Genomic DNA, 12,675 nt, shown 5'->3' on the forward strand with positions numbered 1-12,675 from the left:
AGCCGGCAGCTCCAGGGGGAGAGGGTTAGTGGCAGCCATTTAGGGCACAGTTCAGAGTCAGCCAGAGGGCAAAGAGTTGGGTGTGAGTAAGAGAAGAGGTGGAACTGTAGCTCTAAGATACTCAACCTTCCAGTGGATTGAAAGGCAAGAAGTTAGGTGTGTGAGAGTACTCAAACCCCATGTAAGAGTGCAGTGTGTGTTAGGTGCTCAGTCTAGCACCAAGGCATGATAGGATGAGTGAGCATTTCCATACTGTACTGAGATACTGTGTTTATGATAGGGCGAAAGGAGGGAAAAAAGGCATCCGAAAGCTATTAATGCAATCATAAACTGGCAAACTGACAGCAGATTGTGTTTTCTGTCTGAAGTGTGAGCCTCGACATTTTTAGGGAAGTGAATTATGTGGGTGTGACTAAGCAAAAGACTGATGTGTTATCCACCTATACTTGCTCTTTCAATTATCTCATAACACCACCATATATTGAACTTCATTTCCTACTGATGAATTGAAAAATACACCAAGGAGACTAGAGTTACATTCAGATGTTTATTTCATGTCCCTTTCTTTTTGAATATTTTTCTCATTTCATAAAAATATAAGGTATACGCTAGATAATAGCTCTGTGCTTTCACATATGGACAACTGCTGTTTGCACAGTTCAACAGTGTTCATTTATTTGCCCCAGCAAACACACTAGGGACATCAGTTTCACAGCAACACAAGTCAAATTCTACTGGCAAGGCTAGACCTCTACTGAATACAGCACTGTGGTGTCTAAGGATAGTATGAGCACTACTGTAGAATTGCATAGGTTAGCCACACCTAAACCCGCAAAAGACTGTACAACAAGTAGATCGGAGAAAAACAAAATAAGAGTAGTTTTACTGATTCTCCAGACACTCTTCAAAAGCCACAGCCCATTTTCTACTTACTGAACAATATATGGTTTGGAGAGGGGTAAAACACATTTTTACTTCAAAGTTAAAAAAAAAAAACGAAGAAATTAACTTCAACTTAAAGTATGCGATACTAGCAGTAACACCTCAAATGGAAATGTATATTTTTGCTTTGTCTATTTTCCAAGTATGGAAACAATACTTTTTGAAATTGAATAAATGCATTTTGTGGAGTTGAGTTCTTAGATGGGTTGCATTTCAGTTTAGTTTCTGAAACATTGTATCATCTAATTTGAATATTCCTCAGGTAAATCAAGTGTGGGTACAATGTAGTAAATTATATCACCTGATTATGCTGGCTGGGAGGATGATGATGTGTCAAGAGTAAGACACATTTTGGTTCTGTTTCCAACAAATGAGACTGCATTGTAACGTGTAAGTAGGTAGGCGATATAGCTTAGCTTGTTTGATGCATTTAGGGGTTAACAGTAAAGGAGGAGGAAAGGACAGAGATATCAGGAAGACCCGTCCGTCATAAGCCCTGTTTTCAGAGGGAGGGGACTCTGTTGTTAAATAAACTACAGCTCAGAGGAAGAAAATCAAACTATGGGAAAACCAAGGATGAAGGTTTAAGATAATACCCCAATAAGGCAAGTCACAAGCACAGAGCTGTTCTCAGAACACCACCAAATTAAGATCGCTAAAACCATGGGGCTAGTGGCTTCCCTATGCTGAAATAGTCTCCCACAAGACCAAGGATAGACAAAAATACTTTGGACAAGTAGGAGGGACACAATATCTTTGCACTCTTAAATACAGCCCCATAAAGAATACACAGAAATAAACTTTTTTCATTTACCTATAATATGTACTTATGAATTGTATATATTTCATATTGATACTCACTTCATACATTCATTCATTCTATAGCACTGTCACATTTATTCATATTATGATAGGTCTTTAAATATGAAGCACTTTAAAATGTATACTGATAAAAAATATAAAACGCAACATGTAAAGTGTTGGTCCCATATTTCGTGAGCTGAAATAAAATATCCCAGAATTTTCAATGTGCACAAAAAGCATTTTACTTTAAACTTTTGTACACAAATTTGTTTACATCCCTGTTCGTAAACCTTTTTCCTTTGCCAAGACAATTCATCCACCTGACAGGTGAGGCATATCAAGAAGCTCTATACCTGCAGAGTATTTCTGTCTGGAATAAAGCCCTTTTGTGGGGGAAAACTCATTCTGATTGGCTTGGCCTGGCTCCCCAGTGGGTGCACCCCTACCCAGTCATGTGAAGTCCATAGAGTAGGGCCTAATGGATTTATTAAAATTTACCAATTTCCTTATATGAACTGTAAATCGTTGAAATTGTTGCATGTTGCGTTTCTATTCTTGTTCAGTATACTTTAACTACTTCTTTACAATGGGAGAACGAGGAAATAGTGGTTCTATATACATACGAGTTGGTTATGGATATTTGTCCAGATCATTACACTATACACAAGCAACATCAAGGTGTATGTGTGTGTTTGTGTAGTATGGATGAGTAGATTAGAAAGAAGGGAGATTAATGATGAGGATGAAATGTGCAACAGAGACACATGGAACAAAAAGAGAAACTGTGATTGGCTGTAGGACAACACCAGCACAACACAAGCAGACAAAACCCAAGCTCAGCTGCACCTACTTCTCACTCTCCTGGCTCACTGGTAAAGATCAGCTGACCCTACTTCTCACTCTGCTGGCTCACTGGTAAAGATCAGCTGACCCTACTTCTCACTCTGCTGGCTCACTGGTAAAGATCAGCTGACCCTACTTCTCACTCTCCTGGCTCACTGGTAAAGATCAGCTGACCCTACTTCTCACTCTGCTGGCTCACTGGTAAAGATCAGCTGACCCTACTTCTCACTCTGCTGGCTCACTGGTAAAGATCAGCTGACCCTACTTCTCACTCTGCTGGCTCACTGGTAAAGATCAGCTGACCCTACTTCTCACTGCTGGCTCACTGGTAAAGATCAGCTGACCCTACTTCTCACTCTGCTGGCTCACTGGTAAAGATCAGCTGACCCTACTTCTCACTCTGCTGGCTCACTGGTAAAGATCAGCTGACCCTCACTAAACAACCAATGAGATACACAACCATTGCACTATTCAGCTGTATCCATGCTCAATATGGGACTCATTTCTCTCTCACATTCTGGGAAAAGTAGATCTGTTAGCCTTGCCAATGGGCCGAGGACAGAAACCCAAATCAAACAGAATAGCCACGATGAAACTCTTATTGGAATACACATGATCAATAACTGGTTAGCATGCATTCTGCCCAAGAGAGAAATGTCTTGAGCACCCGTCTTAATGTACAGTATGACCAAGAAGACGAGGGCATTCAAATGAATTACACACATTTAGAATAATACCACGAATGAGTCAACCTTTCCAGATAATTATTATACTTAGAGGTATAGTAAGAGGCTAAATGCACCAGCTCAATATGACCTTAAACTACAGGAAATGCACAACACGGGAACAATAATCCCGTGTTCAGATACATGTTTTATTTTTTTATTTTAAATCTCTTACATGAAGCACAGCCAAGATAAACATGGTTGTGCAGTCAAGGAGATGGTTGTTGTAGAAGACCAGACAATCAGAGGCAGTTTTGGGGTATCTAGACACAGCCTGTAGATGTCCACCATAACAGGGCATGTTGCAGAAGCGCTTTTGACCTCAGAATGACAGACATCTTCGACCATTTGCAACAGACAGCCAAACATTCCCAGGGGGCACCGGTGAACCACAGCAGTTTGAGAAAAGTTAAAAACACAGCAGGAGCCTAAGGACTGACAGCTCATTGGTCTCATCTGTATGGCCCATGCAAGCAGCTCGTGATAGTTCAGTCAGCGTCTGCTTTCCTAAAGGCCTGCTTTGCTCTAATGACTAGACATGGTCATAGCTGCTACAGGAAGAGTGCATACAGATAGCTAGGAGAGATAGAAGTACTATACTGCTGTGTTACATGGTCAGACCTGGGACACATACGTTTGCATAAACCCTGATCAAACATTGTAAAACAGCAAAGCCAATGGGGTTATGGGCAAGCCAGGCAGTATGTGAATAGCGTGGGGTTGAAACCGCAAGGCAGGACAAAGAGGAATGTTGACAGATGGATGACAGCGTGATAAAGACCACAGTGCAGCCAAGACAGAAGCAGACAGTCTGTCAGGACGGGGAGTTAATGCCATGTTGCTACCAACATGGGAATGCCAACGGCCAGGATGAATGGTTTGAAACCAGCGTATCAAGAAAGCAAGAGATGGAGGCGGGGGCACGGAGGCACACCAGAGAAAGTATTCTCTAGTCCACACTAAAACTCCTCCATTTCACCTTGCAAGGTGCTACATAAGTGCCTCTGCTGCCCCCTCTCCCCATCATGTTACGACTGCAAGCTGCCCCTTCGACCTCTCTCTCCCACCCCCTAGAGGTCGATGAGCTGATCCACCAGCAGAAGGGAGCGGGCCAAGTTGGGGATGCTGGACTCTGAAGTGCCACTGTTGCTGCGCGAGTGACCACCTGAAACGTGCCAGAAAGAGAGAGGGACAGAGAGAGAGGAGGACATGGACGGAGCAAGGAAGAGAGAAGTGGGAGAAAGGGGAACCAGCGGGAGAGAGTCATATTTAGAGAGTATTTGAGAGAGAATAGGAGAAAGGACAGTTTAGCAAAGAATTGAGAGTTGGTGAAATAAAATAGGACAGGAGAGAGGGTGGGATGACAGGAGCATAAAGGAGTGAATGAGGAAGACGGGTAGAAAGAGAAGAAAAGAGAGAAAGTAAGCCAAGATTATCTATATGCAGCCGCAGCATTTCAGGGAAAGAGTGCTGGGAGGAGGACATCTTGTATGTCGTCCTAACCTCTAGAAGACACTACTCTTAAAAGATGGCTTAATGCTCTGCCTTTGGTGCTTCTGTTCTGACAGACTGTATAAAACAACTGCATAATGGTGCCTGCCGTTGATCGGAACTGCCAATTCTTACTGGCAAAGTTCAACCAGTGAAAAGTCAAATGAGAAACACACTGATGTGAAATCATGCTAGGATGGGGAGGGCTAGTTAATGTTACAGCACATCCAACCATGGTTGCTCTCAGCAGGTGTAAGTGATGAACTAAGGTGTTAGCTAGGGTTTCTCAGTAATGGCTGTGCTCATTCGTGGTCCCCTGGCAGTTATGTGGGTTGAGGAAGGCAGCTCATACAGAACAGTACTTTGATCCTCTGTGTGGATCAATGAGACACATAGATCCAACCCTATCTACACACTGCTGGCCTGCCTTACATACCTTGGTTGTTGGAGTGTTTGGAGATGAGCACAGGGATGGGGTCAAACTCGTCCTCAGTGCCCTTCTCCCCAGCCTCGGGCGGCTGGAAGCCCAACATGAGGTAAGCAGATTCTGCAGGTGGAGGAGAGGAGGTGAAGGGGTGATGGAGGGGGAGGTTAGCGCAGCCCAGAAGAGAGCGAGGGAGGAGGGGAGAGTGCAGGGAGTACAGAGACAGACGCAGCCAGAGCAGTCACAGCATTAGTACTGAGCCATGCATCTGATGTGGCTTTTGTAAATGAGTCAAGGGTCTGCAGAAGGTCCCACAATGTTGTGGCAGCTGTATAGCGCTACAAAGAAAGGGTCCTTTGATACAGGCTGCCAACATGTCTGTCTCAATATCTCATTCCCCAGTTGAAATGATATAGTTCATGTTGATATGAGTAATATGAGAGTTAACTGGGTAGTTTAACATCATCCATTCAAAGGTTGCTTGGCTTTGAACATGTATATATTAGTAGTCTGACTGGGTGTTACAGCTGAGCGATATTGCAGGTCTGTGGTACTGTGATCAGAGGTCAGACTTGCTGTGAGGAGTTTCACCACAGGTATACGATATATGACAGCTGGAGAGAGGTCTTACCAGCAGATGTCTGGGCAGTGCCAAATGAGACTGGAGCTAGCTTGTCCAGACAAGAAGCAGAGCCAGGAGTGGCAGAGGAGCAGGAGGAGGGTGGTGCACAGATAGTTTGATCCCCAGGGGTGGAGGTGTGAGATAGCAGAGAGCAGCCCAGCAGAGAGTCCTCTCCAGCCAGAGAGTCTGAGGGAGCGGAGGCCAGGGGTTAAGATGGGAGGAAGAAGGAACGAAAATGAAAGCCCATTAGCCTAAGCACAGAAAATAGTTTAGACCAAAATGAGCTTCATACTCTCAGAAATACAGTACCAGTCAAAAGTTTGGGCACGCCTACTCATTCAAGGGTTTTCTTTATTTGCACTATTGTCTACATTGTAGAATAATAGTGAAGACATCAAAACTACGAAATTGCCTTGACAGCTTTGCACACTCTTAACCAGCTTCACCTCGAATGCTTTTCCAACCATCTTGAAGGAGTTCCCACATATGCTGAGCACTTGTTGGCTGCTTTTCCTTCACTCTGCGGACCAACTCATCCCAAACCATCTCAATTGGGTTGAGGTTGGGTGATTGTGTAGGCCAGGTCACCTGATGCAGCACTCCATCACTCTCCTTCTTGGTCAAATAGCCCTTACACAGCCTGGAGGTGTGTTGGGTCATTGTCCTGTTGAAAAACAGATGATAGTGGGACTATGCGCAAACCAGATGGGATGGCGTATCGCTGCAGAATTCTGTGGTAGCCATGCTGGTTAAGTGTGCCTTGAATTCTAAATAAAATCACTGACAGTGCCACCAGAAAAGCACCCCCACACCATCATGCTTCACGGTGGGAACCGCTCATGCAGAGATCATCCATTCATCTACTCTGCGTTTCACAAAGACACGGCGGTCGGAACCAAAAATCTCAAATTTGGACTCACCAAACCAAAGGACAGATTTCCACCAATCTAATGTCCATTGCTCGTGTCTCTTGGTCCAAGCAAGTCTCTTCTTATTACTGGTGTCCTTTAGTAGTGGTTTCTTTTCAGGAATTTGACCATGAAGGCCTGATTCACGCAGTCTCCTCTGAACAGTTGATGTTGAGATGTGTCTGTTACTTAAACTCTGAAGCATTTATTTGGGTGCTATCGGAGGTTCTGTTAAAACTCTAATGAACTTATCCTCTGCAGTAGAGGTAACTCTTGTCTTCCATTCCTGTGGCGGTCCTCATGAGCGCCAGTTTATTCATAGTGCTTGATGGTTTTTGCGACTGCACTTGAATTAACTTTAAAAGTTCTTGACATTTTCCAGATTGACTGACCATGTCTTGAAATAATGGACTGTCATTTCTCTTTGCATATTTGAGCTGTTCTTGCCATAATATGGATTTGATATTTTACCAAATATCTTCTGTATATTACCCCTACCTTGTCACAACACAACTGATTGGCTCAAACACATTAAGAAGGAATGATAGTCCACATATTAACTTTTTACAAGGCACACCTGTTAATTGAAATGCATTCCAGGTGACTACCTCATGAAGTTGGTTGAGAGAATGCCAAGAGTGTGCAAAGCTGTTATCACGGTAAAGGGTGGCTACTTTGAAGAATCTCAAATATATTTTGATACGTTTAACACTTTTTTGGTTACTACATGATTCCATGTGTTATTTCATAGATTTGATTCCTTCACTATTATTCTACAATGTAGAAAATAGTACAAACATAAAATCAAGACAGACCCTGGAATGAGTAGGTGCTTCCAAACCTTTGACTGGTACTGTATGTCCATCCTCAAAGTAGATATCCCCTGATCAAACCCCAGACTAGTAGTGGTACTTTGCTGTATGTAGGAGTTGGACCAATGACAGGACCATTGGTGCCCTCTAGAGGAGCAGATTGACACTACTACCAAAAGGTGGGAGAGGAGGGAAAAACTGCCTACTGCGTGATGTTGAGAGGTCAAACTCAGGGGCAGCAGACACGCTCTATCGCTCAGCAGTAGCGGCCTTGCCCCCAGATCCAGCCTACATTCACTGGGGAATGTCAGTCATGACACAAATATTCACACTGTGCTCAAGTTTATCTGGAGCGGAATCAGCAATTCTAATTAAAAGTGCACTGCAAATGTTTTCCTGTTCGCCCTCAAGAGTACATCATGGCAACGTATCATTGCAATAAACCTAGACACTCACTGTCGCAACCGTTCCAGACAGTATTGAAGAAATGGCGACAGGGAATATTAATTTGGTGCAGGGAAACCTGTCAGCTATCCTTGGCAGGGTATGTTTGCGCAGGTTACTGATAAATTACCTGGTCCTTTCAACACCAAGCAATAGTTAACACAAAGGAAACAGCAACAGAGCTCCTGAACTAAGAATCATATCCCTGTATAATGTTGGTACCAGAAAAAAAACATGCAATCTTAGTGTTATCCCAATAACTCATTACCTTGTGGCACCACACAGAGCACACGTCATATTAATTAATGCAAGCCCAGTGATAATGTAATAACATTGCCTATATTATTTAAGGCTGACACAAATGTGTGGTAAGAACAGTAAGGTACAGTACAGGGCACTAACCTGGCAGGCTGGCTGAGACTGTATCCAGGCCCGGGATGAGAGAGTCCACACACATCTCAGCCTTCACTGCTGATGAAAGAGGAGGAGACACGGTCAGATAAGGAAATGAATGAGAAGAGAGAGGAAACCAAAGAGCTCCCACCTCCAGAGAATAAAAGTAGATGAGACGGACTTCAGTTCATAAACAACCTGAAACATCTCTCATGTGTGGAGAGGATACAGGAAGGGGAGAGGAAGGCATGCAGACAGGCAGAAGAGCCTGTTACCATTGCTGTTGCCCTCTGCAGAGCTGCTGAAGGGGTCAGCCAGGGGTAAAAGGTCAGGGAACAGCAGAGATGTCTCAGGGGACTTCAGTCCCTCAATCAGCTTCTCTGTGAGAGGGACATGGGGGACGAGAGGAGAGGACAGGGAGGAAGGCATTGAAAGAGAGAATGTGCATTAGAAAAAGATGAGCAGGGAAAGAAAAAGGGAGACAATGATGTAGGACTGAGGACAAGGGACGATGCAGTGCATTCGGAAAGTATTCAGACCCCTTGACTTATTCCACATTGTTACGTTAGCCTTATTCTAAAATTGATTGAATATTTTTTTCCCTTAATAAATCTACACACAATATCCCATAATGAAAAAGCAAAAACTGTTTGGCATTTTTGAACATTTATTTTAAAAAATAAACTGAAATATAACATTTACATAAGTGTTCAGACCCTTTAGTCAGTACTTTGTTGAAGCACTTTTGGCTTTGATTACAGCCTCGAGTCTTCTTGGGTATGACGCTACAAGCTTGGCACACCTGTATTTGTGGAGCTTCTCCCATTCTTCTCTGCAGATCCTCCCAAGCTCTGTCAGGTTGGATGGGGAGCATCGCTGCACAGCTATTTTCAGGTCTCTAAAGAGATGTTCGATTGGGTTCAAGACCGGGCCACTCAAGGACATTGAGACTTTTCCCAAAGCCACTCCTGCATTGTCTTGGCTGTGTGGATAAGATCATTGTCCTGTTGGAAGGTGAACCTTCGCCACAGTCTGAGGTCCTGAGCAATCTGGAGCATGTTTTCATCAAGGATCTCTGTACTTTGGTCCATTCATCTTTCCCTCAATCCTGACTAGTCTCCCAGTCCCTGCCACCTGAAAACATCCCCACAGTATGATGCTGCCACCACCATGGCTCAAAGTAGGCAAACTCCAAGTGGGCTCCCATGTGGCGCAGTGGTCTAAGGCACTGCATCTCAGTGCTAGAGGTGCCACTACAGACCCTGGTTCGATTCCAGGCTGTATTAAAACTCACCATGATTGGGAGTCCCATAGGGAGGTGGACAATTGGCCCAGCATCATCTGTGTTTGGCTGGGGAAGGCAGTCATTGACAATAAGAATTTTATTTTTAACTGACTTGCCTAGTTAAAGGTTAAATACATAATTTTTTAAAAGGTAGGCTGTCACGTCCCTTTTACTGAGGAGTGGCTTCCATCTGGCCAATTTACCATAAAGGCCTGGTTGGTGCAGAAATGGTTGTTCTTCTGGAAGGTTCTCCCATCTCCACAGAGGAACTCTGGAGCTCTCAGAGTAACCATCGGGTTCTTGGTCACCTCCCTGATCAAGGCCCTTCTCCTCCGATGGCTCAGTTTGGCCAGATCTAGGAAGAGTCTTGGTGGCTCCAAATTTCTTCCATTTAAGAATGATGGAGGCCACTGTGTTCTTGGGGTCTTTCAATGCTGCAGAAATGTTTTGGTGCCCTTCCCCAGATCTGTGCCTCTACATAATCCTGTCTCAGAGGTCTATGGATAATTCCTTCAACCTCATGGCTTGGTTTTTGCTCTGACATGTCCTGTCAACTGTGCTTATATACACAGGTGTGTGCCTTTCCAAATCATGTCCAATCAATTGAATTTACCACAGGTGGACTCCAATCATGTTGTAGAAACATCTCAAGGACGATCAATGGAAACAGGATGCACATGGAGCTCAATTTTGAGTCTCATAGCAAAGGGTCTGAATACCTCTTTTTTTTATATAAATTATCACAATTTTCTAAAAACCTGTTTTCACTGTGTCATTATGGGGTATTGTGTGAAGATTGATGAGGCAAATGTTTTATTTAATCCATTTTAGAATAAGGCTGTAACATAACAAAATGTGGAAAAAGTGAAGGGGTCTGAAAACTTTCCGAATGCACTGTACGTACACTAGGCTCATCTAAGTACAAATGAGAACATGATCGTTATACTATCAAGGTGAGAATTAGTTGGTAACGTTTGCAAAGTCATTCTATTGGCTGGGTATTTTGCCATGAGGAATGATATGAAGACACCGGTCTTTTCCTTTACTCCTTCAGCAGGCACATTCGAAGGTTAGGAAAAACTAGATCACCCCTAGGGTGATGACAGAGTGCACAGACCATGCTTGAGTAGAGGACATGTTAATTTCAGGCGGGAAATACCATTCATGTCAAACAAGTATTGGAGAAAAACAGCATGCCTTCAAAAGGACTGCTAGCCTTAAATCACCAACACATCATTCCATCCCACCAACCAACGACGTGGAGACGAATACAAACACACAGCAGCTAGTCATTATTTCATCTTTATTGACTCATTAGTTGACGGACTAAAGAGCAAAATTTCAGCCTCACTCAACAAAAAAGGTTAGCTACCATAGCACCATTCCACAGACTAGGCCTACATCACTGACCGTCTTTACACGTCTCTTCTCCACTTTCATCACTGAACAAGTGTTGGATCAGTCAGCACTGTTAAGACACCTGACTGACAGCATCCTTGTTAATAAGTAACTTTGCTGGGTGTCCCAGCTCCGTGCCACAGACAAATCAGGAGGACTGCCTTCAGGATGTGCCTCTCCAGCAGGTTAGTGCATCCAAACAGTGCAAACCAGGTGCATGCATGTGAGTAAGTATCTTCTGGGTCAAAACCTAAACTCCATACATACTTACAGGTCACTGGCTGCTATGGAGAGACAGGGGGCAGAGGACCTGGGGTAGGGGGCTCAGAATATGACACAGCACAGCTGCCCATTTGCCCCCTTTACTAAGGGATAGAGGTCATAGGTCACAGGTCAATGATAAACTGCTATGACACAAAGTCTGAACTCCAGAGCTTTATTTATGCTGAACAAAATAATAAATGCAACATGTAAAGTGTTGGTCCCATGTTTCATGAGCTGAAATTAAAGATCACAAATGTTTCATATGCACAAAAAGCTAATTTCGCTCCAATGTTGTGCACAAATTTGTTTACATCCCTGTTAGTGAGTATTTTTCCATTGCCAAGATAATCCATCCACCTGACAGGTGTGGCATATCAAGAAGCTGATTAAACATCATGATCATTACACAGGTGCACCTTCTGCTCGGGACAATAAAAGGTCACACAGCACAATGCCACAACTGACTGCAGGAATGTCCACCAGAGCTGTTGCATGTTCATTTCTCTACCATACCGCCAATGTTGTTTTAGGGAAATTAGCAATACCTCCAACCGTCCTCAAAACCACAGACCACGTATAATTACACCAGCCCAGGATCTCCACATCCAGCATCTTCCCCTGCGGGACCGACTGAAACCAGCCACAGGCTGACCATCTGTTACGCGAGTGCAGCATCAAAATGACCTTGTGGCTGCAAGGAGCCAAGATAAGTTGCTAGCTACCATTAAACATATCTTATAAAAAAAACAATAAATCTTCACATAATCACTAGTTAATTACAACTGTGGGTTTGCACAACTGAAGAATTTCTGCACAAACTGTCAGAAACGGGTCTCAGGGAAGCTAATCAGCATGCTTATCTTCCTCACCAGGGTTTTGACCTGACTGCAGATCGGTGTCATAACCAACTTCAGTGGGCAAATGCTCACCTTCAAATGGCCACTGTCACACTGGAGAAGTGTGCTCTTCACGGATTAATCCCGGTTTCAACTGTACCGGGCAGATGTTGGCGGGGTTATGGTATGGGCAGGCATAAGCTATGTACAACGAACACAATTGCATTTTATCGATGGCAATTTGAATACACAGAGATATCATTCCATTTATCCACCACCATCACCTCATGTTTAAGCATGATAACGCATGGCCCCATGTCGCATGGATCTGTACACAAATCCTGGAAGCTGAAAAAGTCCCAGTTCTTCCATGGTCTGCATTCTCACTAGACATGTCAACCATTGAGCGTGTTTGGGATGCTCTGGATCGACGTGTACAGCAGCATGTTCCAGACCAGCCTGGTGCAGGTCTACAATTTTGTTT

The 12,675-nt window shown here is 43.8% G+C and overlaps 1 protein-coding gene across 18 annotated transcripts in view; it reads right to left on the reverse strand.

Annotated features, from left to right (window-relative positions):
- The window catches only part of LOC110536022 (AP2-associated protein kinase 1), a 49,839-nt gene that overhangs the window by 3,863 nt on the left and 33,301 nt on the right, over window positions 1-12,675 (reverse strand). For 3 of the 18 annotated variants that reach the window (XM_036935859.1, XM_021621510.2, XM_021621508.2), the window contains 4 exons: window positions 8,684-8,788; window positions 8,418-8,486; window positions 5,861-6,037; window positions 5,242-5,352 (listed from right to left, as the gene is read on the reverse strand). In XM_036935859.1, coding sequence (XP_036791754.1) covers window positions 5,242-5,352; window positions 5,861-6,037; window positions 8,418-8,486; window positions 8,684-8,788 — 462 coding nt within the window. Of the gene's footprint in view, window positions 1-533; window positions 4,480-5,241; window positions 5,353-5,860; window positions 6,038-8,417; window positions 8,487-8,683; window positions 8,789-12,675 lie in introns of those variants that run through there. The other 15 variants (XM_036935856.1, XM_021621509.2, XM_021621518.2 and 12 more) reach the window with 13 other exon arrangements.

This window comes from Oncorhynchus mykiss, chromosome 11 (assembly GCF_013265735.2).
Source record: "Oncorhynchus mykiss isolate Arlee chromosome 11, USDA_OmykA_1.1, whole genome shotgun sequence".
NCBI lineage: Eukaryota > Metazoa > Chordata > Actinopteri > Salmoniformes > Salmonidae > Oncorhynchus > Oncorhynchus mykiss.